This window comes from Heterodontus francisci, chromosome 17 (assembly GCF_036365525.1).
Source record: "Heterodontus francisci isolate sHetFra1 chromosome 17, sHetFra1.hap1, whole genome shotgun sequence".
Taxonomy (NCBI): Eukaryota; Metazoa; Chordata; class Chondrichthyes; order Heterodontiformes; family Heterodontidae; genus Heterodontus; species Heterodontus francisci.
Window position 1 is genome coordinate 34,616,704 of NC_090387.1, and position 25,522 is coordinate 34,642,225.

Below are 25,522 nucleotides of genomic sequence, written 5' to 3' on the forward strand. Positions count from 1 at the left end.
TATAATCATCTTGAAAAGAATAAGTTCATTAGCGATAGTCAGCACGGTTTTGTGACGGGTAGGCAGAGCCTCACAAACCTTATTGAGTTTTTCGAGAAGGTGACCAAACAGGTGGATGAGGGTAAAGCAGTTGATGTGGTGTATATGGATTTCAGTAAGGCGTTTGATAAGGTTCCCCACGGTAGGCTATTGCAGAAAATACGGAAGTATGGGGTTGAAGGTGATTTAGAGCTTTGGATCAGAAATTGGCTAGCTGAAAGAAGACAGAGGGTGGTGGTTGATGGCAAATGTTCATCCTGGAGTTTAGTTACTAGTGGTGTACCGCAAGGATCTGTTTTGGGGCCACTGCTGTTTGTCATTTTTATAAATGACCTGGATGAGGGTGTAGAAGGGTGGGTTAGTAAATTTGCGGATGACACTAAGGTCGGTGGAGTTGTGGATAGTGCCGAAGGATGTTGTAGGGTACAGAGGGACATAGATAGGCTGCAGAGCTGGGCTGAGAGATGGCAAATGGAGTTTAATGCGGAAAAGTGTGAGGTGATTCACTTTGGAAGGAGTAACAGGAATGCAGAGTACTTGGCTAATGGGAAGATTCTTGGTAGTGTAGATGAGTAGAGAGATCTTGGTGTCCAGGTGCATAAATCCCTGAAGGTTGCTACCCAGGTTAATAGGGCTGTTAAGAAGGCATATGGTGTGTTAGCTTTTATTAGTAGGGGGATCGAGTTTCGGAGCCACGAGGTCATGCTGCAGCTCTACAAAACTCTGGTGAGACCGCACCTGGAATATTGCGTGCAGTTCTGGTCACCGCATTATAGGAAGGATGTGGAAGCTTTGGAAAGGGTGCAGAGGAGATTTACTAGGATGTTGCCTGGTATGGAGGGAAGGTCTTACGAGGAAAGGCTGAGGGACTTGAGGTCGTTTTCGTTGGAGAGAAGGAGGAGGAGAGGTGACTTAATAGAGACATAAGATAATCAGAGGGTTAGATCGGGTGGATAGCCAGCGTCTTTTTCCTCGGATGGTGATGGCAAACACGAGGGGACATAGCTTTAAGTTGAGGGGTGATAAATATAGGACAGATGTCAGAGGTAGTTTCTTTACTCAAGAGAGTAGTAGGGGCGTGAAACGCCCTGCCTGCAGCAGTAGTAGACTCGCCAACTTGAAGGGCATTTAAGTGGTCATTGGATAGACATATGGATGCAAATGGAATAGTGTAGGTCAGATGGTTTCACAGGTCGGCGCAACATCGAGGACCGAAGGGCCTGTACTGCGCTGTAATGTTCTCATTCTAAAAACACACCATGCAAAGCATTTACCCATTGAAACCTCAGGAAAATTCATGTTTGAGTATTTAAAAATAACTATTACCTTTGTGCTGTTGCCTATCCTAGAAATTTGTGGTTTTCTTTACTTCCTCGGTTGATATGTGGTGATTGATAACCAAACTCTGACAATCTCATTCATCCAAGTATCCAGCACTGTTCCTATCCAAGAAGGTCCGTGTAGAATTACACAGTGAAGGTGTTCTTTTTGCAACCGAAGCAGCAACATTTTGACAGCAAAGACACAGAGAGGTTGTTTCCGATAGCTGGGAATCTAGAACACGGGGGCACAGTCTCAGGATAAAGGGACAATCATTTAGGACTAAGATGAGAAGAAATTTCTTCACTCAAAGGTTTGAGAATCTTTTGGAATTCTCTACCCCAGATGGTAGCAGACATTTCATCACTGAACATATTTAAGGCTGGGATAGACATATTTTTGGTTTCAGGGAATCAAGGGATATGGGGAGCGGACAGGAAAGTGGAGTTGAAGCCCAAGATCAGTCATGATTATTTTGAATGGCAGAGCAGGCTCGACGGGCCGTTTGTTCTACTTCTGCTCCTATTTCATGTCTTACGTCCTTTACATTTTCATTTCTGTTCGCAATTTAATCTCTTCCAAATGTGACACAAACTAAGACTCATCAATTTGTCCCTTTTCTCTTTTTGTGCAAGTCAAAACATTTTGTTGTTACTATGCTGAAAGACTGCTGTACCAGGCTACTTTGTCTAGATGATTCAGTAGAACCAGTATTTGTAAAATTTCTCATTAAGAACTACAACTAATGTTGAGAGACACCACAAAGAGTTTGGGTAGAGTTAGAAATAAGAGCACTTTTCTACTTCCTGTTCAAAAAATTTGTAGTGATCATCTTTACTTACACTGTATAAGAGCAAGCAACAACAGTGATGACATTCCTGTGATGATTGTTGACAGCAGTAGAATACCACGTCGGCCAAACTTGTTCACGGTAAAATATAGGAAAAGGAGGGCCACACCTTCAGCACCGGCAGTGACAAAATAGCTCAAGTTGAACCTGGTGCTATAACCAACAAGGTTTTGGGAAAAGCAACGCTGGATTCCACTGCCGATGAACCTGAGATGAAATGAATAAGTTTATCCCCTCTAGGTGGAGTCATTGTAATGGCTTAAACATTAATATGGATCTAAATTCCAGAGGTGGTAAGGTAAATGCAATAGATTCTGTGGTAAGTTGGTAATAAGTAGGCATTTTTATTTTGTACAAACAAGTCAACTTTAAATCTCAGTGAAAGGTGAAAGTATGCTAGTGCAAGAGAACAAAATTGCCGTTAGGCTAGGATTTTGTATTTCTTGAACAAGAGTAGGAGAGCCATGTTTCATTATTCAGCAGTATTTCTTCCAGTCTCATCTATGAGCTTGGAGAGTGCCCTCCAAAGTCCAATAGTCACCATCATTCACATTGGGCGGCGCAGTGGTTAGCACCGCAGCCTCACAGCTCCAGCGACCCGGGTTCAATTCTGGGTACTGCCTGTGTGCAGTTTGCAAGTTCTCCCTGTGTCTGCGTGGATTTCCTCCGGGTGCTCCGGTTTCCTCCCACATGCCAAAGACTTGCAGGTTGATAGGTAAATTGGCCATTATAAATTGTCCCTAGTATAGATAGGTGGTAGGGAAATATAGGGACAGGTGGGGATGTGGTAGGAATATGGAATTAGTGTAGGATTAGTATAAATGGGTGGTTGATGGTCGGCACAGACTCGGTGGGCCGAAGGGCCTGTTTCAGTGCTGTATCTCTAAACCAAACCAGGTTTATGAAGAATGATCATTTGGGGAAATTACCAGAAAGCCATCAACATCTGTGGAACACCACACCAGTGAAATCAGTGCCATTAGGAATGGGGAGATTTTTCTAAATAATTGAAAATTACATAGAATTATGGAGTCTACAGTACAGAAACAGGGTAGTCATCCCAAATGGTTAGTGCCATTGTGTATCCTCTACAGAGCTATCTCCCACCCTTCTCATTAAACTTCATCAGCATATCCTTCTGTTCCTTTCTACCTTACGTGCACATATAATTTCCCCTTAAATGCTATTCGCCTCAACTACTCCTTGTGGTAGCAAGTTGCATATTCTAACCACTCTCTGGGTAAAGCAGTTTTGTCTTAAATTCTCTATTTGATTTATTAGCAGAGAGCTAGAATTTTATCCAATTTCGACCAAATTCATATTGTCTAGCAAGAGTAATTTATTTTCCCCAAAAAGCATATCAAAGAATTACATCAATATTTGTCACAGATGAGGAGAGCAAAAATCTCGACAAAATAAGGTTAAGCTCATGTTAAGCTGGAGGACACCAATAGTGTTAAATTAGAGAGCAAAAAATAATGAAAAACCAATGGCAGATAGAAAAAAAAAGGGCGCGCGGGCGAGAAAGAGAGAATCATACAAGGTTTAGAGCACAGAAACAGGCCATTTGGCCCATCGTGTCTGTGCCGGCCAAAAAAACAATCCACCCATTCTAATCCCACCTTCCACCATTTGGTCCACAGCCCTAGAGATTACGGCACTTCAGGTGCTTATCCAGACTCCTTTTGAATGAGTTGAGGGTTTCTGCCTCAACTACCCTTTCAGGCAGTGCGTTCCAGACCCCCATCACCCACTGGGAGGAAATTTTTTCCCTCAACTCTGCTCTAATTTTTCTACCAATCACTTTAAATCTATGCTCCATAATCACTGACCTCTCTGCTAAGGTAACTAGGCCCTTCACATCCACTCTATCCAGGCCCCTCAAAATTTTGTACATTTCAATGAGATCTCCCCTCAGCCTTCTCTATTCCAAAGAGAATAACCCCAGTCTATCCAATCTTTCTTCATAGCTGCATTTTTCCAGTCCTGACAACATCCTCGTAAATCTCCTCTGTACCCTCTCTAGTGCAATTACATCCTTTCTGTAATGAGGTGACAAGAACTGCAGACAGTACTCAGGTTGTGGCCTAACCAATGAGTTATACAGTGAAGAGCAAGAGAGCGAGAGAAAACTGAAGCTATCAAAAAACAAGACCAGCAGGCAATATAAAAGATAGCAGCAAAAGGCTATTCTAATAACACCTAGAGCAACTGAATAGCCACAAAGTGATGGAGCCAATAGGGATCAAGTAAACAACTTTACAGTAAGAGGTGTTAAACAAATATTTTGTCACTGTATTTACAGAGGAGAGAAAGAAAGGACTGTGTATTATATATGTTACGATGTGATTTGGTGAAACTTAAATTTTCCAAGTTATTTACATGTAAAATACTCAAGTTGGTTGATGATGAACTCGATTAGAGAAGTACCAACTATGGTTCCCAAATTCTTTGGGAACAGGAATTGCACCAGAAGACCAAAAGGGTAGTGACTACTACAGCCCTGGATGAAATCAATAAGCTGACAGCCTTGTGTCAATAGGAGGAAAACTGCTAGAGAACACAAAGTGGAATAGCATTACATGAATAATTAGAAAGAGTTGGACAGTCAGGAACACACCGATTAGGGGACAGTCGCATAGTGGGAATGTTACTGGACTAGCAATCCAGAGGCCTGAACTAATGCTCTGGCTACATGCTTTTGAATCCCACCATGGCAACTGGGAGAATTTAAAATTCAATTACTAAAACGGTAGTCTTATTAACAATGATCATGAAACTACTGGATTGTTGCAAAAATCCAGTTGGTTCACGAATATCCTTCAGGGATATTCAGGGGTGGAAGCCTGCCATTCTTGCCCAATCTGGCCGAGATTCAACTGTGGTTGACTCTTAACTGCCTTCCGAAATGGCATAGCACTCAGTTGTATCAATCTGCTGCAGAAAATAGTACGTCGGGTGTACCTACATCACATGGACTGTAGCAGTTCAAAAAGACTCAAGGGTAATTAGGGATGGGCAATAAATGCTGGCCTAGCCAGCGATGCTCACATCCCAAGAACAAATTTTTTTTAATATAAAGTAAAGGGTCAATAAAATTAGTCAAATTCTATAAAGAAAATTACTGAATGTAGACTAAGGTAATGAAGCAATTATGTTTGGATTTTCAAAAAGATATGTTAAATTAAGAAGTTCCATATGGGGCCCATGGTACTGGAAGGTAAACAGCATAGAACCATAGAAAGATTACGGCACAGGAGGCCGCCATTCAGCCTGCTGTGTCCGTGCTGGCCAGAAAATCTAGTTGCCCAATCTAATCCTACCTTCCAGCACCTGGCCCATAGCCTTGCAGGTTACAGCACTTCAGGTGCAGGTCCAGGGACCTTTTAAAAGAATTGAGGGTTTCTGCCTCCACCACCATTTCTGGCAGTGAATTCCAGACACCCACCACCCACTGGGTGAAAAAGTTTCTCCTCATGTCGCCTCTAATCTTCCTACCAATCACCTTAAATCGGAGTCCCCTGGTAAATGACCTCTCCGCTAGGGGCAACAGGTCCTTCCTGTCTACTCTATCTAGGCCCTTCATAAATTTTGTACACCTCTATTAAATCACTCCTCAGCTTCCTCTGTTCTAAGGAAAACAACCCTAGCCCATCCAATCGTTCCTCATAGCTGCAACTTGCAAGCCCTGGCAACATTCTTGTAAATCTCCTCTGTACTCTCTCCAGAGCAATTATGTCCTTTCTGTAATGCAGTATGTCTAAAAGAATTGCTGATGGATAGAAAAAGAGAGGTAAATGGATGTTTCTGATTGTTGAGATGTAGCTGGTAACATGTCTCATGGATCTACTTTATGACCACTTCTTCAAAATGATTTGGACCAGTGCATTAAGAGAATGTCTAAATTTGCTGTCCATCATAATTAGGGGCATGACAAACTAAGAATGCAAGAAAGTACAGAGTGATGAACAGTTTAGAATAGTGGAGAGATGCGGCAAATGCAGTTCTATATACAAGAATAGAATGTAAACATAATCTTAACTAGGAAGTGCCTATGACTAAGCCCAATAATCTTTTTAGGATATCCAAAACTGCATGCAGATCAACTTCAGCTTAACCATTTTCTCAGTTTAATAATCACTTTTTTTTCTTGCATTCAGCAATCCTAAATATAAAACCCAAAATCCAATTTATCCATTTTTATGGCCTTTTCCAACTGCAATCCTGTCTTCATAGTTGGCTATGACGGATTGGGAAACGTTACTTAAAGGAATGACGGTGGATAGGCAATGGCAAACATTTAAAGAGCGCATGGATGAACTGCAACAATTGTTTATCCCTGTCTGGCGCAAAAGTAAAACGGGAAAGGTAGCCAAACCATGGCTTACAAGAGAAATTAGAGATAGCATTAGATCCGAGGAAGAGGCATATAAATTTTCCAGAAAAAACAACAGACCTGAGGATTGGGAGCAGTTTAGAATTCAGCAAAAGACGACGAAGGGATTGATTCAGAAGGGGAAAATAGAGCAAGAGAGCAAGCTTGCGGGGAACATAAAGACTGACTGTAAAAGTTTCTATAGGTATGTGAAGAGAAAAAAAGATTGGTAAAGACAAATGTAGGTCCCTTTCAGTCAGAAACAGAGGAATTTATTATGGGGAACAAAGAAGTGGCTGACCAAATAAATGCATACTTTGGTTCTGTCTTCACAAAGGAGGACACAAATATCATACCAGAAATGTTGGGGAACACAGGGCTTACTGAGAGAGAGGAACTGAAGGAAATCAGTATTAGAGAAATAGTGTTGGGGAAATTGATGGGATTGAAGGCCGATAAATTCCCAGGGCCTGATGGTATGCAACCCAGAGTACATAAGGAAGTGGGCCTGGAAATAGTGGATGCATTGGTGGTCATCTTCCAAGATTCTATAGACTCTGGAACAGTTCCTACAGATTGGAGGGTAGCTAATGTAACCCCACTATTTAAAAAGGGAGGTAGAGAGAAAGCAGGGAATTACAGACTAGTCAACCTGACGTCGGTAATGGGGAAAATTCTAGAGTTCAATATCAAAGATTTTGTTGCAGAGCACTTAGAGAACAGTGGTAGAATCGGGCAGAGCCAGCATGGATTTATGAAAGGGAAATCATGCTTGACAAATCTACTAGAATTCTTTGAGGATGTAACTAGTAGAGTTGACGAGGGGAAGCCAGTGGATGTGGTTTACTTGGACTTTCAGAAGGCTTTCGACAAAGTTCCACATAAGAGATTAGCGTGTAAAATTAAAGCGCATGGGATTGGGGATAGTGTATTGCGATGGGTAGAAAATTGGTTGGCAGACAGGAAACAAAGAATATGGATAAATGGGTCTTTTTCCAAATGGCAGGCAGTGACTAGTGGGGTATTGCAGGGATTGGTGCTAGGATCCCAGCACAGTGGGCGGCACAGTGGCGCAGTGGTTAGCACCGCAGCCTCACAGCTGCAGGGACCCGGGTTCGATTCCGGGTACTGCCTGTGTGGAGTTTGCAAGTTCTCCCTGTGTCTGCGTGGGTTTTCTCCGGGTGCCCCGGTTTCCTCCTACAAGCCAAAAGACTTGCAGGTTGATAGGTAAATTGGCCATTATAAATTGTCACTAGTATAGGTAGGTGGTAGGGAAATATAGGGACAGGTGGGGATGTTTGGTAGGAATATGGGATTAGTGTAGAATTAGTATAAATGGGTGGTTGATGTTCGGCACAGACTCGGTGGGCCGAAGGGCCTGTTTCAGTGCTGTATCTCTAAAAAATAAAAAAAAATTAAAAAAAATCCCAGCTATTTACAACATACATTAAATGATTTAGATGAGGGAACTAAATGCAATATCTCCAAATTTGCAGATGACACAAAACTGGGTGGGAGGGAGAGTTGTGAGGAGGATGCAGAAAGGCTTCAGGGTGATTTGGACAAGTTGAGTGAGTGGGCTAATGCATGGCAGATGCAGTATAGTGTGGATAAATGTGAGGTTATCCACTTTGGTAGCAAAAGCAGGAAGGCGGATTATTATCTGAACGACTGTAAACAGAGAGAGGAATATACAGCGAGACCTGGGTGTTCTTGTACACCAGTCGCTGAAGCTAAGGATGCAGGTGCAACAGGCGGTAAAGGCGGCAAATGGTATGTTGGCCTGCATAGCGAGAGATTAGAGTACACGAGTAGGGATGTCTTTCTGCAATAATACAGGGCCTTGGTGAGGCCACACCTGGAATATTGTGTGCAGTTTTGGTCTCCTTTTCTGAGGAAGGATGTTCTTGCTATAGAGGGAGTGCAGCGAAGGTTTACCAGACTGATTCCTGGGATGGCAGGTCTGATGTATGAGGAGAGATTGGACATATAGGAACAGGAGTAGGCCATTCAGCCCCTTGAGCCTGTCCCGCCATTCAATGAGATCAGGGCTGACCCGCAGCCTAACTCCATATACCTGCCTTTGGCCCAGATCCCTTAATATCTTTGCTTAACAAAGATCTATTCATCTCAGATTTAAAATTAACAACTGTTCTAGCTTCAACTGCTTTTTGTGGGAGAGTTCCAAACCTCTACCACCCTTTGCGTAAAGAAGTGCTTCCTAACATCTCTCCTGAATGACTGGTCCTAATTTTTAGACTATGCCCCCTAGTTTTAGAATCTCCAACCTGTGGAAATAGTTCATCTTTTTCTAACCTGTCATTTCCTGTTAACATCTTGAAGACTTCAATCAGATCACCCCTCAACCTTCTAAATTCCAGCGAAAATAGGCCTAATTTGTGCAATCTCTCCTCGTAACTTAACCCCTGTAGTCCAGGTATCACCAACCTACGTTGCACTCCCTCCAAGGCCAATATATCCTTCCTAAGGTGTGGTGCCCAGAATTGCTCACAGTACTGCAATTGGGGTCTAATCAGGGTTCTGTACAGCTGCAGGATAACCTCTGTCTTTATACTCCAATCCTCTAGATATAAAGGCTAGCATTCCATTAGCCTTTTTGATTATTTTCTGCACTTGCTCGTGGAATTTTAAAGATCTGTGCACCTGAACCCCCAAGTCTCTTTGGGCATCCACTGTACTTAACCTCTTCCCATTTAGAAAATACCCATCTCTATCCTTTTTTGGACCAAAGTGGATAATCTCACACTTGCCCGCAATGAAATCCATCTCCCACAGTTTTGCCCATTCACTTAGTCTGTCAATATCTCTTTGCAATTTTATGCTATCATCTAGACGGTCTACAACGCCGCCTAACTTTGCATCAGCAGCAAATTTGGATACATGACTTACTATGCCATCATCCAAGTCGTTATTGAATAATGTGAATAATTGAGGCCCCAACACAGATTCCTGTAGGACACCACTAGTTTCATCCTGCCAGAGTACTTACCCATTATCCCCACTCTCTGTCGCCTACCACTCAACCAACTTCCTAACCATGTCAATAATTCACCCTCAACTCCATGGGCTTCTACCTTAGTTAACAGTCTCTTATGTGGGACTTTATCAAATGCCTTCTGGAAGTCCATATAAATAACATCCATAGACATTCCCCTGTCCACTACCTTAGTCACCTCTTCAAAAAATTTTAATGAGAGTTGTCAGGCATGACCTTCCTGTCATGAATCCACACTGGCTGTCCCTGATTGAGTTGGTTAGGATTACATTCGCTGGAGTTCAGAAGAGTAAGGGGGATCTCATAGAAACCTATAAAATTCTAACAGGACTTGACAGGGTAGATCAGGAAGAATGTTCCCGATGGTGGAATCCAGAACCAGGGGTCAGAGTCTAAGGATACAGGGTAAACCTTTCAGGACTGAGGTGAGGAGAAATTTCTTCACCCAGAGAGCAGTGAGCCTGTAGAATTCGCTACCACAGAAAGCAGTTGAGGCCAAAACATTGTATGTTTTCAAGGAGTTAGATATAGCTCTTGGAACTAAAGGGATCAAAGGGTATGGAGCGAAAGCGGGAACAGGTTACTGAGTTGGATGATCAGCCATGATCATAATGAATGATGGAGCAGGCTCGAAGGGCCGAATCACCTACTCCTGCTCCTATTTTCCATGTTTTTATGCTTAGATGGGCAGTGTTTACGCACCACATTTCCACTAATCTTTGGCATCTTTCAACATAGCAAGACCCAGGAAGCTCAAAAGGGAATCAGTAGCAGAAGCACAAAGGAGGGAAAATTAGAAATCTAATCTACTCTCACTCCACCACACCCACCATCTACAGAATGTGGCTATTTAAGTTGAGCCAATTAGAATACTTAAGGGAATTAGATAAACAGGAAGAAAACATGCAGTAGGAAAAGAGGGAAATGAGAATAAAGTCGCATTGATCTGGAGCTAGCAATGATAGGCGCCATAGGTCCAATTTTTTTTTTTTAATATTGATTTAAGCCCAATTTAAAATAAAGGCTAATTTTAAATCAAAGAAAATTTTATTAGAACCATTTAGCTTGCAAAGTACGATGGTGTCCAGCAAAACATGGCACCTCATACGGCATACCAGCAGTTGATGGCATTTTCTCAAGTGGCTTCACAAGCTCTTTTGCAAGAAATTAAAATATTCCTATAAAAGTCACCACCATAATAAGCTTGATAAAAAATAGTATGCAACGACAAAGACAACAATTATATAGCACTGTTCCCATCCTTAGGACTTCTCAAAACACTTTGAACATAGTCAATGTTGGGCACAGGCTAAAACTCACTAATCTGCTACAGCTATGCGACTTCCAAGCAAAGAGCAGCCCAATTGCAGCTAAGTCATGCTTCCTAACAGCAGCTAACCTTCCAGTTTTTGAGTAAGGTTGCATTCCGTTAAATAATGTGCACTTGTGTTAATTGGGAACTAGGTTAGGAATGTTCAAGCTCATTCACTGCATTCTCTGCAACCATGACCAGGATGCATTATATTCCCCAATCATTATGCAGTTTCTGATATACCATCCTTTTCCAATGCCTGTCCACTGCTGTCCAGCATGGCAAGACTGGCCCTGCTTGGCTCCATTTTACCCTATTAGATCGTAGCCAGCAAATCTCCAGGAACGGATTCACTTCCAGCCCCCACACTGTTATCTCCAGAGTTCCACAACAATCTATCCTTAGTTCCTTCCTCATCCACATGTTTCCCCATAGTAACATTGTCCAAAAACAAGGGTTCAGTCTCCACACATATGCTGATGACACTCAGCTCTACCTCTATTACCTCTTTCCACCAGCCACTGTTTTGCAGCTTATCCAAGATTAGATGGCAGATAAGCAGTATGATAACACAATTTCCTCCAGCTAAGCACTGGGATGACCAAAGCCATGCTCATCTTTGGCCTCCGTCACAAACTCTGAACCCTTGCTAATGACTCCATCAGCTCCAGAGTCACCATCAACTAGGATGCTGGCTACCTCAACCTGCTCTTTGACTCCAAGTAAAGTTCCGCAGTATGTCAAATTTTAAAATTTCATTCTCATGCTTAATGTTGTCTAACGTAATGCAACCTTACAATGTGTACCACACACGCACGCATGCGCACACACTCTCTCTCTCTCTCTCTGGTCTCTTTTTCATCACAATGGCAGTTTGATACTCTGGAAAGAAGAAGCTAGGATAAGTAAGTTACCTTGAAGGTATTGGACTGTTGTAAACTCATTAACGTCCTTTACGGAAGGAAACTGGTCACCCTTATACCCAGTCTTGCCTATATGTGACTCCAGTCCAGTGTAGTTGTTTAACTGTCCTCTAAAATGGCCCAGTAAGCCACTCAGTCGTACAGGAGAACTAGGGATGGCCAATACATGTCAGCCTTACCAGTGATGTTCACATCCCAAGAATAAATAAATTACCCTCCACTGGCAACCATGCTTTCACCTTCTATTCTGCATACTCTGGAAATTCCTTCCTAAATCCCATGCCCCTCTACAACATCTACCTCTTTTGGTCAATCATCTTAATAGCTGCTTCTTTGGCTTCCAATCTATATTTTTGATTAAACATTGCGTCGTATTATGATTTTTTCCAATATTAAAAGTGCGAGATAAATGCAGGTTGCTGTCACACCACAAAAGACGCAATCTGATCAATATGCGTCCAAGATAATACTACAATGTTTCAACCAACCAGTGTCTGAAATAAAACTACTGGATCTTGTGTAGTAGAAAAAGTTTAGTAATAAACAGCTTTGCTTACATGGTGAACCCCAGTATCAAGATGTTCTTCCAAATTACTCGGGTGGTAGCCATATCGCAGAAAGTATACCGGCGACACTGTGTAAACTCTCCGAACACAGAATCCATCTCTGTGGTTGGGTGGGGGTGCAAGGGAGGAGGAAGAAGAAAAAAAAAAAGAGGCAAAACTCTCAATATTTATCTTTCTTGCACTGAAGGATGATAGTCATGCCAGAACAGGCTACATTTTAAGATGCTCAAAACATATATTTTGAATAGCATGTTCAATTTTGCTATCCTATATAAAAAGAGCAATACAACTGGGATAGGTTTACATGCCCAAAATATCAACTTATTGTTATCTCCACTGATGTTGCCTGCCCTATGCATTTTAGGTTTTGGTTTCCAAATTTATGGCTAAGGTTACTAGGATAGACTCAGAGCTGAATGTTTTTTTTTTAATTGGAGAGCAGAATATTTGAGTGTTAAAAGGCATATTGATAGTTGAAAGATGGCTGCTTGACAGATTGAGCAGAGATTCAGAAAGAAAAACTTACATTTATATTGCAATGTATGTCAGTCAAATGTTCCAAAACACTTTACAACAAGACATTAATTTGAAATGCAGTCACCTAACCTCAGAAAATTCTATTGAATACGTTTTCATTTGCTTCAGTTCTGTGGAAGAAGGACATTCAAACCATCAACCTGTCCTTGTTCTTCCCCAGATGTTGACAGATTTGCTGTGTTTCCAGCAGGTTCTGTTTCAGATAAATGGTTGGTTGAGAACAAATTGGAAGTTACAGAAATAAACTGACAATCAAATATTACAAAGTGCATAATTGTTCCTGTGATTGGAGGAGCAGGGGTGCAACCAGAAAATGTTTGTGGAAGGCATTAGTCTAAGTTTGAATAGTAGAAATGCAAAGATAGTGGTGGGGATCAGGGCTATAGGTGTCTTGAGAAGTTTATTTATGCTAAACTTTCCAACATGCAGTTAAGTGGGAAAAGTAAGATGCATTTTAGGGAAGTAGGCTTGATGGACTAGTTTTATGTTGTGTTAAAACACAATGGCGAGCTCAATCGGTTTTCCAGTACTTATTCACAGCGTATCACGTACCATTAAACACATTGCACGGGGTGTACAATTCATCATCCATGTTGACACCATTACTAGCCGCTATACCTCGTAGTATTTGCTTACACTTCTCAATCTGTCTGGTTGCAAGGAGCCAGCGTGGAGACTCTGGAAATATAGCTGGAATGCTGTAAATTGTTCAAAAAATGTTTTAGTTCCATAAGGCAGGAAATTAATCTATGAAAAGTTAGTAAAAAGTGTTTATCCCATTGAAAGAGAAATAATTCTCCCCCAAAAAGGAAAGATTACAAAAGAATCCATTAAAACTATCTACTTCTGCATTTCATTAGGAAGGAGAGAGAATTCCCTTAAATTTTTATGCTCATTTTGGAACACGATTTCTTAATGGGTCAAAGAATCAGATAACAAAATTGACGATGGCATCCGTCCATCTCAGGAGACGATGGACCGCGCCCGGGTGTATATCACTTCTGGATTGAACAGTCTGTTGTAGCTGTAGAGGCCGATTCTTAAGTGGCAATCTCTTCCGCAGCTGGCACAGATGAACAACGTTGGCTCAAGGACAACAGACATTTTTTCCTCTGCTGGGCTCTCCGTTCCGCATATTGGTATTTGGCTTCTGCTTTTTCCACGCCCTACCTGACTGCTCATCTCCAGGCACTCCAGTCAGCAGCAAGGACTGCTCATGCATCGACTCCAATACTGGTCAATGTGAGGTCTCGCTTGCCAACATCCTGGTATCATAGACGTGGGCAACCTGTTGGTCTCGTGTCAATAGCAAGCTTACCATACAGCACGCCTTAGGGGAACGCGACAGTCATTCGGCTCACATGACCCAGCCAATGGAGTCGCCACTGACATAAGGCGGCAAACATGCTGGGGATCCCTGCTGGTGTACTTCCATATTCGGCACTTTGTCCTGCTAGGAGACGTCTAATATTCATCTGCGGCAGCGGAGGTGGAAGCCGTTCAACTGCTTTTCTTGGCTTGCATAAGTTGTCCATGCGTCGCTACTGTAAAGGGGGGTGCTGTGAACACAAGCCTGGTACATGCGGAGCTTTGTATTTTCAGTTAGTTTGCTGTTGGTCCACACTTGCCTTTTCAACTCGACATAACAGCAGCGGCCTTAGCAACCTTGGTGCTGATTTCGGCATCAGGGGACAGGTTGCTGGTGATTATTGATCTAAGGTATGTGAAGCTGTTGACAACCTCCAGAGTGAGGTTGTCATGTTGATGGAAGGAGGAGTCTCTACATCCTGGCCCATAACTTTGGTCTTCCTGGTGCGGATTGTCAGTTTGAACTCCTTGCAGGCCCAGTAGAACCAGTCTACAAGGTGTTGCAAGTGAACTTCAAAATGAGAATGAGATAATTGCTGCAATTCCCATCTATTCATTTTTATTTATTTTTAATTTAGAGATACAGCGCTGAAACAGGCCCTTCGGCCCACTGAGTCTGTGCCGACCATCAACCACCCATTTATACTAATCCTACATTAACCCCATATTCCTACCACATCCCCACAATTCCCCTACCACCTACCTATACTAGGGGCAATTTATATTGGCCAATTTACCATTTGGATGAGTAGAAGATGTGAAGCAGCAGAAGCAGAAAATTCCAGCTAATATTTTCAGCTACATTCCAGGACATGAGCAGCAATCACACCATAAGTGTGGCTCATCTGTGAAATGTACTAACGCCAGAAAAAAATTCAGGAAGGATACCTCAACCTTTGTTTTTAAAAATAGTTTTAACCATTAACTCCGAGAAAGGGAGTTGGGAGGGGGAGTGGGAAGAGAAAAAAAAAAGAGGTAGGGCAACATATAGAAGTCTTCTGAATCCATACTCTTAAAACCCTTCAGTGCCCCTCCATGTCCTCTCCCTTAAAAAAGGGACATTGCAGTATAAATTATGGTAACGTACTGAAATGGTATTAGCATACAAACTAAAATAAAAAATAGTATTCATAATCTGTACTTCTTTCCAGGCTCAGTCTCTGATGAAACGCGATGCAAGTGCTGACACCTATCGAACCTCTTCAACATGAAAACAGGCAGTACAAACTGGAAACTGAAGAAGTTCTTAGGGAAGTTCCAGTTAGTATTCAACTTACTTGAAATTCTAAAATCAGGTTTCAACATTCGAGATATTACACAGATAATGCAGGACATGCTAATGAGCAACCCAACACACATACATCAGGGTTTTATGCTGTTGAGGTCTAAAACATATTGAAATTTCAAAAAGAGTAGCAGGCCTTGATGCTTTAGCCATTAAAGTTAGAGTTCCATCTTCTCTCCCAGTTTGCAAACTTGCATCTATTAAACATTTCAAAAAACATGAGAAATTTCCATAAGAAATTGCCTCATGAAAACATGCATTGACGTCAATATAGGGAACTGATTAAGAAAGATGGCCCTACAGCTAACTAAAGTAAATCCTATCTAAAAGGAATATCAAAATGATACAAGGGGGAGGCGGTGGTGTAGGGGGTGGTGGCGGTTTAGTAGTAATGTCACTACACTAGCAACCCAGAGCCCCAGGCTAATGCTGTGGAGACACTGGTGCGAATCCCACCATGGAAGATGGCGGAATATGAATTTAATCAATAAAACTGGAATTTTAAAAAGGTAGTCTAGTGGTGATCATGAAACCATTGGCGATTGTTGTAAAAACCCATCTGGTTCACTAATGCCCTTTAGGGAAGGAAATCTGCCATCCTTACCTGGTATGGCCTACATATGAGTCCAGACACACAACAATGTGGTTGACTCTTAAATGCCCTCTGAAATAGCCGAGCAAGCTACTCAATTGTATCAAACCGCTACAAAGTCCAAGAGAAGGGATTAAACCAGACGGAACACCCAGCAACGATCTAGGCACCAGAAACGACAAAGGCAAACACAGCCTGGTCGACCCTGCAAAATCCTCATGACGACTACCTGGGGGCTTGTGCCAAGATTGGGAGAGCTGTCTTACAGACTAGTCAAGCAACAGCCTGACAGTCATAGTCACAGAAGCATACCTTGCAGACAAATACCATCACCATCCCTGGGTATGTCCTGTCCCACCTGCAGGAGAGACCCACCAGAAGTGATGGCACAGTGGTTTATAGTAGGGAGAGAGTTGCCCTGGAAGTCCTCAACATTGACTCCAGACCCCATGAAGTCTCATGGCATCAGGTCAAACATGGGCAAGGAAACCTCCTATTGATCACCATCTACCGCGCCCCTCTCGGCTGATGAATCAGTGCTTCTCCATGTTGAACAACTGAAGCAGTAAGGGCACAAAATGTACTCTAGGTGGGGGACTTCAGCGTCAATCACCAAGAATGGCATGGTAGCACCACTACAGACCAAGCCCTAAAGGACATAGCTGCTAGACTGCATCTGCGGCTGGGGCGGTGAGGGAACCAACAAAAAAGGGAAAAACCTACTCAACCTCATCCTCACCAATCTACCTGTCGCAGATGAATCTGTCCATGATGGTATTGGTAGAAGTGACCACCGCACAGTCCTTGTGGAGACAAATTCCCGTCGTCACATTGAGGATACCCACCATAGTGTTGTGTGGCACTACCACTGTGCTAAATGGGGGAGATTTCGAACAGATCTAACACTCAAAACTGAGCATCGATGAGGCGGTGTGAGCCATGAGCAGCAAAATTTTATTCAACCAAAATTTGTAACCTGATGGCCCAGCATATCCCCTGCTCTACCATTACCATCAAGCCAGGGGACCAACCCTGGTTCAATGAAGAGTGCAGGAGGGCATGCCAGGAGCAGCACCAGGCACACCTCAATGGAGGTGTCAGCCTGAAGCTACAGCCCAGGGCTACTTGCATGCCAAACAGCAGAAGCAGCATGCAATAGACAGGGCCAAGCAATCCCACACCCAATAGATCAGATCTAAACTCTGCAGCCCTGCTGCATCTAGTCGTGAATGGTGGTGGACAATTAAAAATAACTGACAGGAGGAGGATGCTCCACAAACATCCCCATCATCAATGATGAGGGAGCCCAGCACATCAGTGCAAAAGAGAAGGCTGAAGCATTTGCATTCATCTTCAGCCAGAAGTGCCGAGTGGATGATCGATCTCTGCCTCCTCCCGAGGTCCCCAGCATCACAGATACCAGTCTTCATCCAATCCGATTCACTCCACGTGATATCAAGAAACAGCTGAAGGCACTGGAAGCAGCAAAGGCTACGGGCCCTGACAACATACCGGAAATAGTACCAAAGATCCGTGCTCCAGAACTAGCCATGCCCCTAGCCAAGCTATTCCAGTATAGCTACGACTCTGGTATCTCCCCGGCAATGCGGAAGATTTGCCAGCCACGTCCTGTGCAGAAAAAGCAGGACAAATCCGACCCAGCCAATTACCGCCCCATCAGTCTACTCTCAATCATCAGTAAAGTGATGGAAGGTGTCATCGATAGTGCTATCAAGTGGCACTTGCTCAGCAATAACCTGCTCGCTGATACTCAGTTTGGGTTCTGCCAGGGCCACTCAGCTCCTGACCTCATTACAGCCTTGGTCCAAACATAGACAAAAGAGCTGAACTCCAGAGGTGAGGAGAGAGTGACTGCCCTGGACATCAAGACAGCATTTGACTGGTTATGGCATTAAAGAGCCCGAGCAAAACTGGAGTCGATGGGAATCAGGGGAAAGCTCTCTGCTGGCTGGAGTCAGACCTAGCGTAAAGGAAGATGGTTGTGGTTGTTGGAGGTCTATCAGCAGCTCCGCGACATTACTACAAGAGTTCCTCAGGGTAGTACCCTAGGTCCAACCATCTTCAGCTGCTTCATCAATGACCTTCCCTCCATCATAAGGTCAGGTGGGGATGCTCGCTGATGACTGGACAATGTTCAGCACCATTCACGACTTCTCAGATACTGAAGCAGTGTCCATGTGCAGCAAGACAACATCCAGGCTTGGGCTGATAAGTGGCAAGTACCGTTAATGCCACACAAGTGCCGGGCAATGACCATCTCAAACAAGTGAGAATCTAATCATCTCCCATTGACGTTCAATTGCTGAAGCCCCCGCTACCAACATCCTGGGGATCACCATTGAGCAGAAACTGAACTGGACCAGCGACATAAATTCCGTGGCTACAAGAGCATGTCAGAGGCTGCGAATTCTGTGGCGAGGAACTCACCTTCCGACTCCCCAGTGCCTGTCCACCATCTACAAGACGCAAGTCATCAGTGTGATGGAATACTCTCCACTAGCCTGGATGGGTGCAGCTCCAACAACACTCAGGAAGCGCGACACCATCCAGGACAAAGCAGCCCGCTTGATTGACACCCCATTCACAAACATTCACTCCCTCCACCATCGCACAGCAGCAGCAATGTGTACCATCTACAAGATGGACTGCAGCAACTCACCAAGGCTCCTTAGACAGCACCTTCCAAACCTGCGACCTCTACCACCTATAAAGGACAAGGGCAGTAGATGCATGGGAACACCACACACCAGCAAGATCCCCTCCAAGCCACACACCATCCTACTTTGAACTCTATTGCCATTCCTTCACAGTCACTGGGTCAAAATCCTGGAACTCCCTTCCCAACAGCACAGTGGGTGTACCTACATCCCGAGGACTGCAGCGGTTCAAGAAGGTAGCTCACCACCACCTTCTCAAGGACAATTATGGATGGGCAAAAAATGCTGGCATAGCTAGCGACACCCACATCCCCCAAACGAATAAAAATATTCAACTCATGAAACTGTTACATCAACAGGAGGCTCAATTGAGATAGGACAGATGAATGGGAATGCCAAATGACACACCCCTTAGCTCTACATGGATAAAGTTGGGCATGATTGAAGTGCTTTTGTTCAAAAACATATCAAAAAAGGTTCCCTGAAGCAGGCTCCCAAGTCTTGTAAAAATGTAGATCAAATCCTGGGCTCTTTTAGCTACAGACCAAGTGTGATAGAAAATAAAACAATCCATGGTGGAGTTCAACAATTTGAAGATAATCAAAACCATGCAAAATCTTAACCGGGTCCCTAAAGTCATAGCATTCTGATTTCAATAACTGTTGTGATGTGTGCGAGAATCTTCAAATGTAATCTGGTCATAGTCTTAGTGAACCACTAGCACCAAAGATCTAACAGTTAAGTTATATTACCACCATTACTGAACATTATGATGACCACTACTAACCGCCGCCACCACCACCACCCATAGCTTCCTGATATTTCCTTTCAATTCGTAGTTAACAACGTACTCCCTCACATCAAAAGGCACTTCTGGTGTACAGTGGTACTCAAAGCACGCAGGTGAGGGAATTATGTACCCCAGTGGGCATCCATGACGTGCTGCGAGCCACCAGCAGAATTATATTCTACCACAACCTGTAACCTCCTGGCCTGGCTCATTCCTCACTCTTCCATCATCGAGCCAGGGGATCAGCCCTGCTTCAAAGTAGAATGCATGCCAGGAGAGCACAAGACATCTGCAACTATCTTCAGCCAGAAGTGCCGAGTGGATGAACCATTGCGACTTCCTCCTGAAGTCTCCACCATTACAGATGCCAATGTTCAGTCAATTCAATTCACTGTGTGGGATCAATAAAAAGCACATTGGATACAGCAAAGGCTATGGGCCTCAACCACATACTTGACTGTAGTGTTGAAAATCTATGCCCAAGAACTAGCCACAGTTCTAGCCAAACTGTTCCAGTAGAGATACAACACTGGCGTTTATCTATCTATCTATCCATCCATCCAAGTGAATAACTGCCCAAGGTAATTTTCCACAAAAAGCAGAATAAATCCAATCTGGCCACTTACCACCTCAGTCTACTCTCAATCATTCACGGTCATGAAATGTGTTGTCGACAGTGCTATCAAGCTGCACCTACCAATAACCTGCTCACTGTGCTCATTTTGGATTCTGAGAGAACCACTCAGCTCCAGACCTTAATTCAGCCTTCATCCACCATGGCCAAGAGAGCTGAATTCCTGAGGTGAGGCGAGTGACTGTCCTTGACATCAAGGCAGCATTTGATGTCAAGGTGGCATTTATCTCTCTCATCTTTGTATTGGTTCCATTGATTAGGCCTCTAAAGCATCAGATAATTTTTCTACATTAAAAAGGCACTACATTAAGGAAAAGTTGTTATTGTTAAATGTATGACTCCATGAAAGCACAAACCTAGGACTGGTAATGTTGTCACCTATTAGAAGTTTCAAACATAACCACAAGAGAAACTCAGCAGTTAGAATTATCTGAACCAGATGATACCTTTTAAAGAAGAAAAAAAAATCACTACCTTCGCATTTCTAAAACCAAAAAAATATTTTTTGTACTTGCAAAAGCTGTCCATTCTATTCATGGCCTTAATATGGAATACTAATGCATTATTACAAGTTTTAGACTCTGTAGTGGAATAAAGAGTCTGCATTTGGTAAATTTATAGAGTTTTCTAACTCAGTGTGATGAACTTATTGCTAAAACACTTACCACCAATAGATGAGTAGTAATATGAAAGGGGCAGTGACAACACCCAGCAAAATTCTCCAGTCTTTGCACAACTCAGCTAATCCTGGCAGCAACATCTCCCCACCCACTGTAAAGGATCCAGCAATCATTGTGATCATCAGTCTGTGTGGTGGGTCACACATCTCCAACCCTGGAGGGGGAAAAAAAAGTTAACATTGGAAATTGGGAAATTCTAATCATTTTGTGTTCGTCAACAATTGACTGTTGAATAGTGTCAATTCTTCTGCATATTTATTCTTTTCACAATTTAAAAAAAGGGGAAGTGGAGAGCCAAGGGAATTTTGCAAAGGAATTCCAGAGAATGGAACCTAAAGGAATCTTACCGATGGTAGGCTGGAAAGAGCAGATGTACAAGCGGGTGAAGTCAGTGGAGTTTTTGTTTTTGAGAGGGGCAGGGTGTTGTATAGCTGCAGAAAATGAGAGTTAGGGATAAGCAAGGTGATGGATGGATTTAAAACAAGGATGAGAATTCTACATTATATTTTTGTGGACTGGATACCAATACAGGTCAGCGACAATAGGGGCGATATGCAAGTGGTATGCGGTAAGGGATATGCTGCAACAGCAGAGTTTTGGATGAGCTAAAAGTAGAGATGGCAAGCTGGGCAGGAGAATACTAAACCAATTGCTTTAAAAAGAATGAGGAACGCATCTAGGAGGATTTCAATGGCAGATGGGTGAAGTGGGGCAAAGGCAGATGATACAAAGACCACCTGCTTTTACCTTTTGTAACAGTTAAAACATGATGCAGAGATTGAAAATGCAAGCGGTTCAGTCAGAGACAGCGGCCTGAAAACAAGAGAGCAGAGAGTTAGTGGTGTGGAAAGAGAGTATGTGGCAGGAGCTGTAGGCAATGACTTTAGGCTCATCCAAAACAATGTCAGATATGCAGTCTGACAGCAGAGATGCAGAAGAATAATCTAGAGAGAGGTTATAAAGAGGAATGTGTAGTTGGTTGTCATAGAGTCATAGAAAGATACAGCACTGAAACAGGCCCTTCGGCCCACCGAGTCTGTGCCGACCATCAACCGCCCATTTATACTAATCCTACATTAATCCCATGTTCCCTACCACATCCCCACCTTCCCTCAATTCTCCTACCACCTACCTGCACAAGGGGAAATTTACAATGGCCAATTTACCTATCAACCTGCAAGTCTTTGGCTGTGGGAGGAACTGGAGCACCCGGCGATCACAGGGAGAACTTGCAAACTCCGCACAGGCAGTACCCAGAACTGGACCCGAGTCACTGGAGCCGTGAGGCTGCAGTGCTAACCACTGTGCCGCCCAAGAAGCAAGGATGTGCTTCATCTGCCTGCATGTGGAAGCAGATCCCATGAATGTGGATGATGTCACTAAAGGGATTACACATAGAGGAGGAGGAAAACGATGGATCATTGGGGGAACTCAGGAGGTGACACCGCAATGGACAGTAGCCATTGCTAGGAGATGCTCTCGTTACTGTTAAATACACAGAGCTTGACAATACAGAGACATTACAGGATAATGACACGGTTGAGTATTTTGAATACTAGAGAGAGCTTGGGAAGAACAAGGATGTTGACAGTCATTTTGTGACTTTGGTTAGGCCATTTCAGTGTGTAGCAGGAGGGACAAAAAGCAAATGGTGGGAGAGAAAAGCATGTTGCTGGAAAGAGAACACATTCAAGGAAAAGGAGGTTGTAAACAGAGCAGTACTTTATGATGTTTGGAATGTTGTGACACTGGTAAGGCAGCATTTGCCTTTAAGACACCAGGAACTAACCCTATTAGGTGGGAATAGGATTGCATGTAGGCAAGACTGGGTAGGGAGCACATTAGTGATTGGGTTTTTAATGACAGTCCAGCAACCATGGTATGCTCCGAACTCACAAACTATGGGTTGCTGCTAGCCCAGTACCATAACCCTAAGCTAACAAACAGAGGGATTGAGGACGTTTTTCTTTATAAAAAAAAATTGTCTGGCCATTAATTTCACTGCTGTTTACAGGAACAATGAAAACAATCTTGCTTGCGTATTTTCCTACACAAGTCACTACAATTCAAAAACAAAAATCTATACAAAGTAGGAAACTTTGATAAGGGCTACATAATTGCAAGCCTTACTTTAAAAAAAGAGAAAGTGAAAACCTTTCACTTAGTGAAGGTGGTAGTGGTAAGGGAACACATTAGTGTGACTAATCTATCTGCCAGCACAAACAGATGATTTTGACCAAGAGAATACAAAACGTATGTTTGTCAAGGCAGTAAAGCAGCAACGGAAAAAATTCTGAGGGCACTTTTGATAAGTTCATTTGTAGAGGACAGAAAAAAAATCTAAGGCGGCAAGTAAAGAAGCCCCCAAATAGAATAGGAAGTAAATGCTGCAAAACACCAGGCACATGCTTACATTGCAACACTTTGCAATACATTCAACCAATGCAACTTCTTCAACACTCTAATACAAAGGGTTAGTGTTATAAAGGACAACAACTTATTTTCATATAGCACCTTTAAACATAATAAAACATCCCAAGGCACTTCACAGGAGCATTATAGAACAAAATATGGCACTGAACCACAGAAGGCGATATTAGATCATATGACCAAAAGCTCAGTCAAAGAGGTAGGTTTTAAGGAGCGTCGTAAAAGGAGGAAAGCGAGGTAGAGAGGGAGGAAGAGAGGTGTAGGGAGGGTATTCTAGAGCTTGGGGCCTAGGCGACTGAAGGCACAGCCACCGACGGTGGAGCAATTAAAATCAGGGATGCTAGAGAGTTCAGAATTAGGAGTGCAGATATCTCAGAGGATTGTGGTACTGGAGGAGATTATAGAGATAGGGAGGGGTGAGGCCATGGAGGGCTTCGCAAACAAGGATTAGAATTTTAAAATTAGGATGTTACTTGACTGGGAGCCAATGACCAGGAGCACAGGAGTGATAGATGAAGACTTAGTGCAAGTTGAGACACAGACAGCAAGAGTTTTCAATAACCCAAAGTTTAGGGAGGGTACAATTTGGGAGGTCAGCTAGGATATATAAATACAAGTTTTTGTTGAACTTTCCTCAGTTAGACTAGTCATGTTAAGGTAAGTTTTGTAGCACATCTAAGTTGGAGTCAGGTTTTTTTTTAAAAAAAAGAGACAAAACCAAGAAGAGAGAGGCCTCTGTGCACAAAACAATGCATTCACATACTGTGCACAATACATGCTACCATAACAAAAAAAAAACATAATCCAAGGAGAAAAAGGAAAGGTCAAGATTTATTTTGACCAATGCCCAACAGAATTCCCATTAATTGGTTTCCATCTATGTTTCTATATTTGGCAGTTTATCAACTACAGTACAATATCTTAGAACACAGGTTTTAAAAACTCTTACAACTATCTGTTAAGTAACCACAGCTGTAAAGTGAAAAGGTAGGCAAATAATGTGCTCTACTTTCTTCTCTCTTCACCCCCACCTCCACCTGCATTTAGGGTGTCTGAAACAAACACACAATAGACTCCTAGGAAGGCTCAACTATCAAGAACTGACATTTGCATAAGGCCTTTCAAAGAACAAAGAAGAAAATTACAGCACAGGAACAGGCCCTTCGGCCCTCCAAGCCTGCGCCGATCCAGATCCTCTATCTAAACCTGTCGCCTATTTTCTAAGGGTCTGTATCTCTTTGCTTCCTGCCCATTCATGTATCTGTCTAGATACATCTTAAAAGACGCTATCGTGCCCGCGTCTACCACCTCCACTGGCAACTGCGTAAAGAACTTTCCACGCATATCCCCCCTAAACTTTTCCCCTCTCACTTTGAACTCGTGACCCCTAGTAATTGAATCCCCCACTCTGGGAAAAAGCTTCTTGCTATCCACCCTGTCTATACCTCTCATGATTTTGTACACCTCAATCAGGGGCCCCCTCAACCTCCGTCTTTCTAATGAAAATAATCCTAATCTACTCAACCTCTCTTCATAGCTAGCGCCCTCCATACCAGGCAACATCCTGGTGAACCTCCTCTGCATCCTCTCCAAAGCAGCTACATCCTTTTGGTAATGTGGCGACCAGAACTGCACGCAGTATTCCAAATGTGGCTGAACCAAAGTCCTATACAACTGTAACATGACCTGCCAACTCTTGTACTCAATACCCCGTCCGATGAAGGAAAGCATGCCGTATGCCTTCTTGACCACTCTATTGACCTGCGTTGCCACCTTCAGGGAACAATGGACCTGAACACCCAAATCTCTCTGTACATCAATTTTCCCCAGGACTTTTCCATTTATTGTCTATTTCACTCTTGAATTGGATCTTCCAAAATGCATCACCTCGCATTTGCCCGGATTGAACTCCATCTGCCATTTCTCTGCCCAACTCTCCAATCTATCTATATTCTGCTGTATTCTCTGACAGTCCCCTTCACTATCTGCTACTCCACCAATCTTAGTGTTGCCTGCAAACTTGCTAATCAGACCACCTATACTTTCCTCCAAATCATTTATGTATATCACAAACAGTGGTCCCAGCACGGATCCGTGGAACACCACTGGTCACACGTCTCCATTTTG

At 43.1% G+C, this 25,522-nt stretch overlaps 1 protein-coding gene across 2 annotated transcripts in view; it reads right to left on the reverse strand.

Moving 5' to 3' along the window:
• Positions 1 to 25,522, reverse strand: part of slc22a31 (solute carrier family 22 member 31) — a 51,409-nt gene that overhangs the window by 9,594 nt on the left and 16,293 nt on the right. For both annotated transcript variants that reach the window (XM_068049262.1, XM_068049263.1), the window contains exons 4-7: positions 20,951 to 21,119; positions 13,491 to 13,636; positions 12,393 to 12,501; positions 2,202 to 2,416 (exon numbers count right to left, since the gene is read on the reverse strand). In XM_068049262.1, coding sequence (XP_067905363.1) covers positions 2,202 to 2,416; positions 12,393 to 12,501; positions 13,491 to 13,636; positions 20,951 to 21,119 — 639 coding nt within the window. The remainder of the gene's footprint in view (positions 1 to 2,201; positions 2,417 to 12,392; positions 12,502 to 13,490; positions 13,637 to 20,950; positions 21,120 to 25,522) is intronic.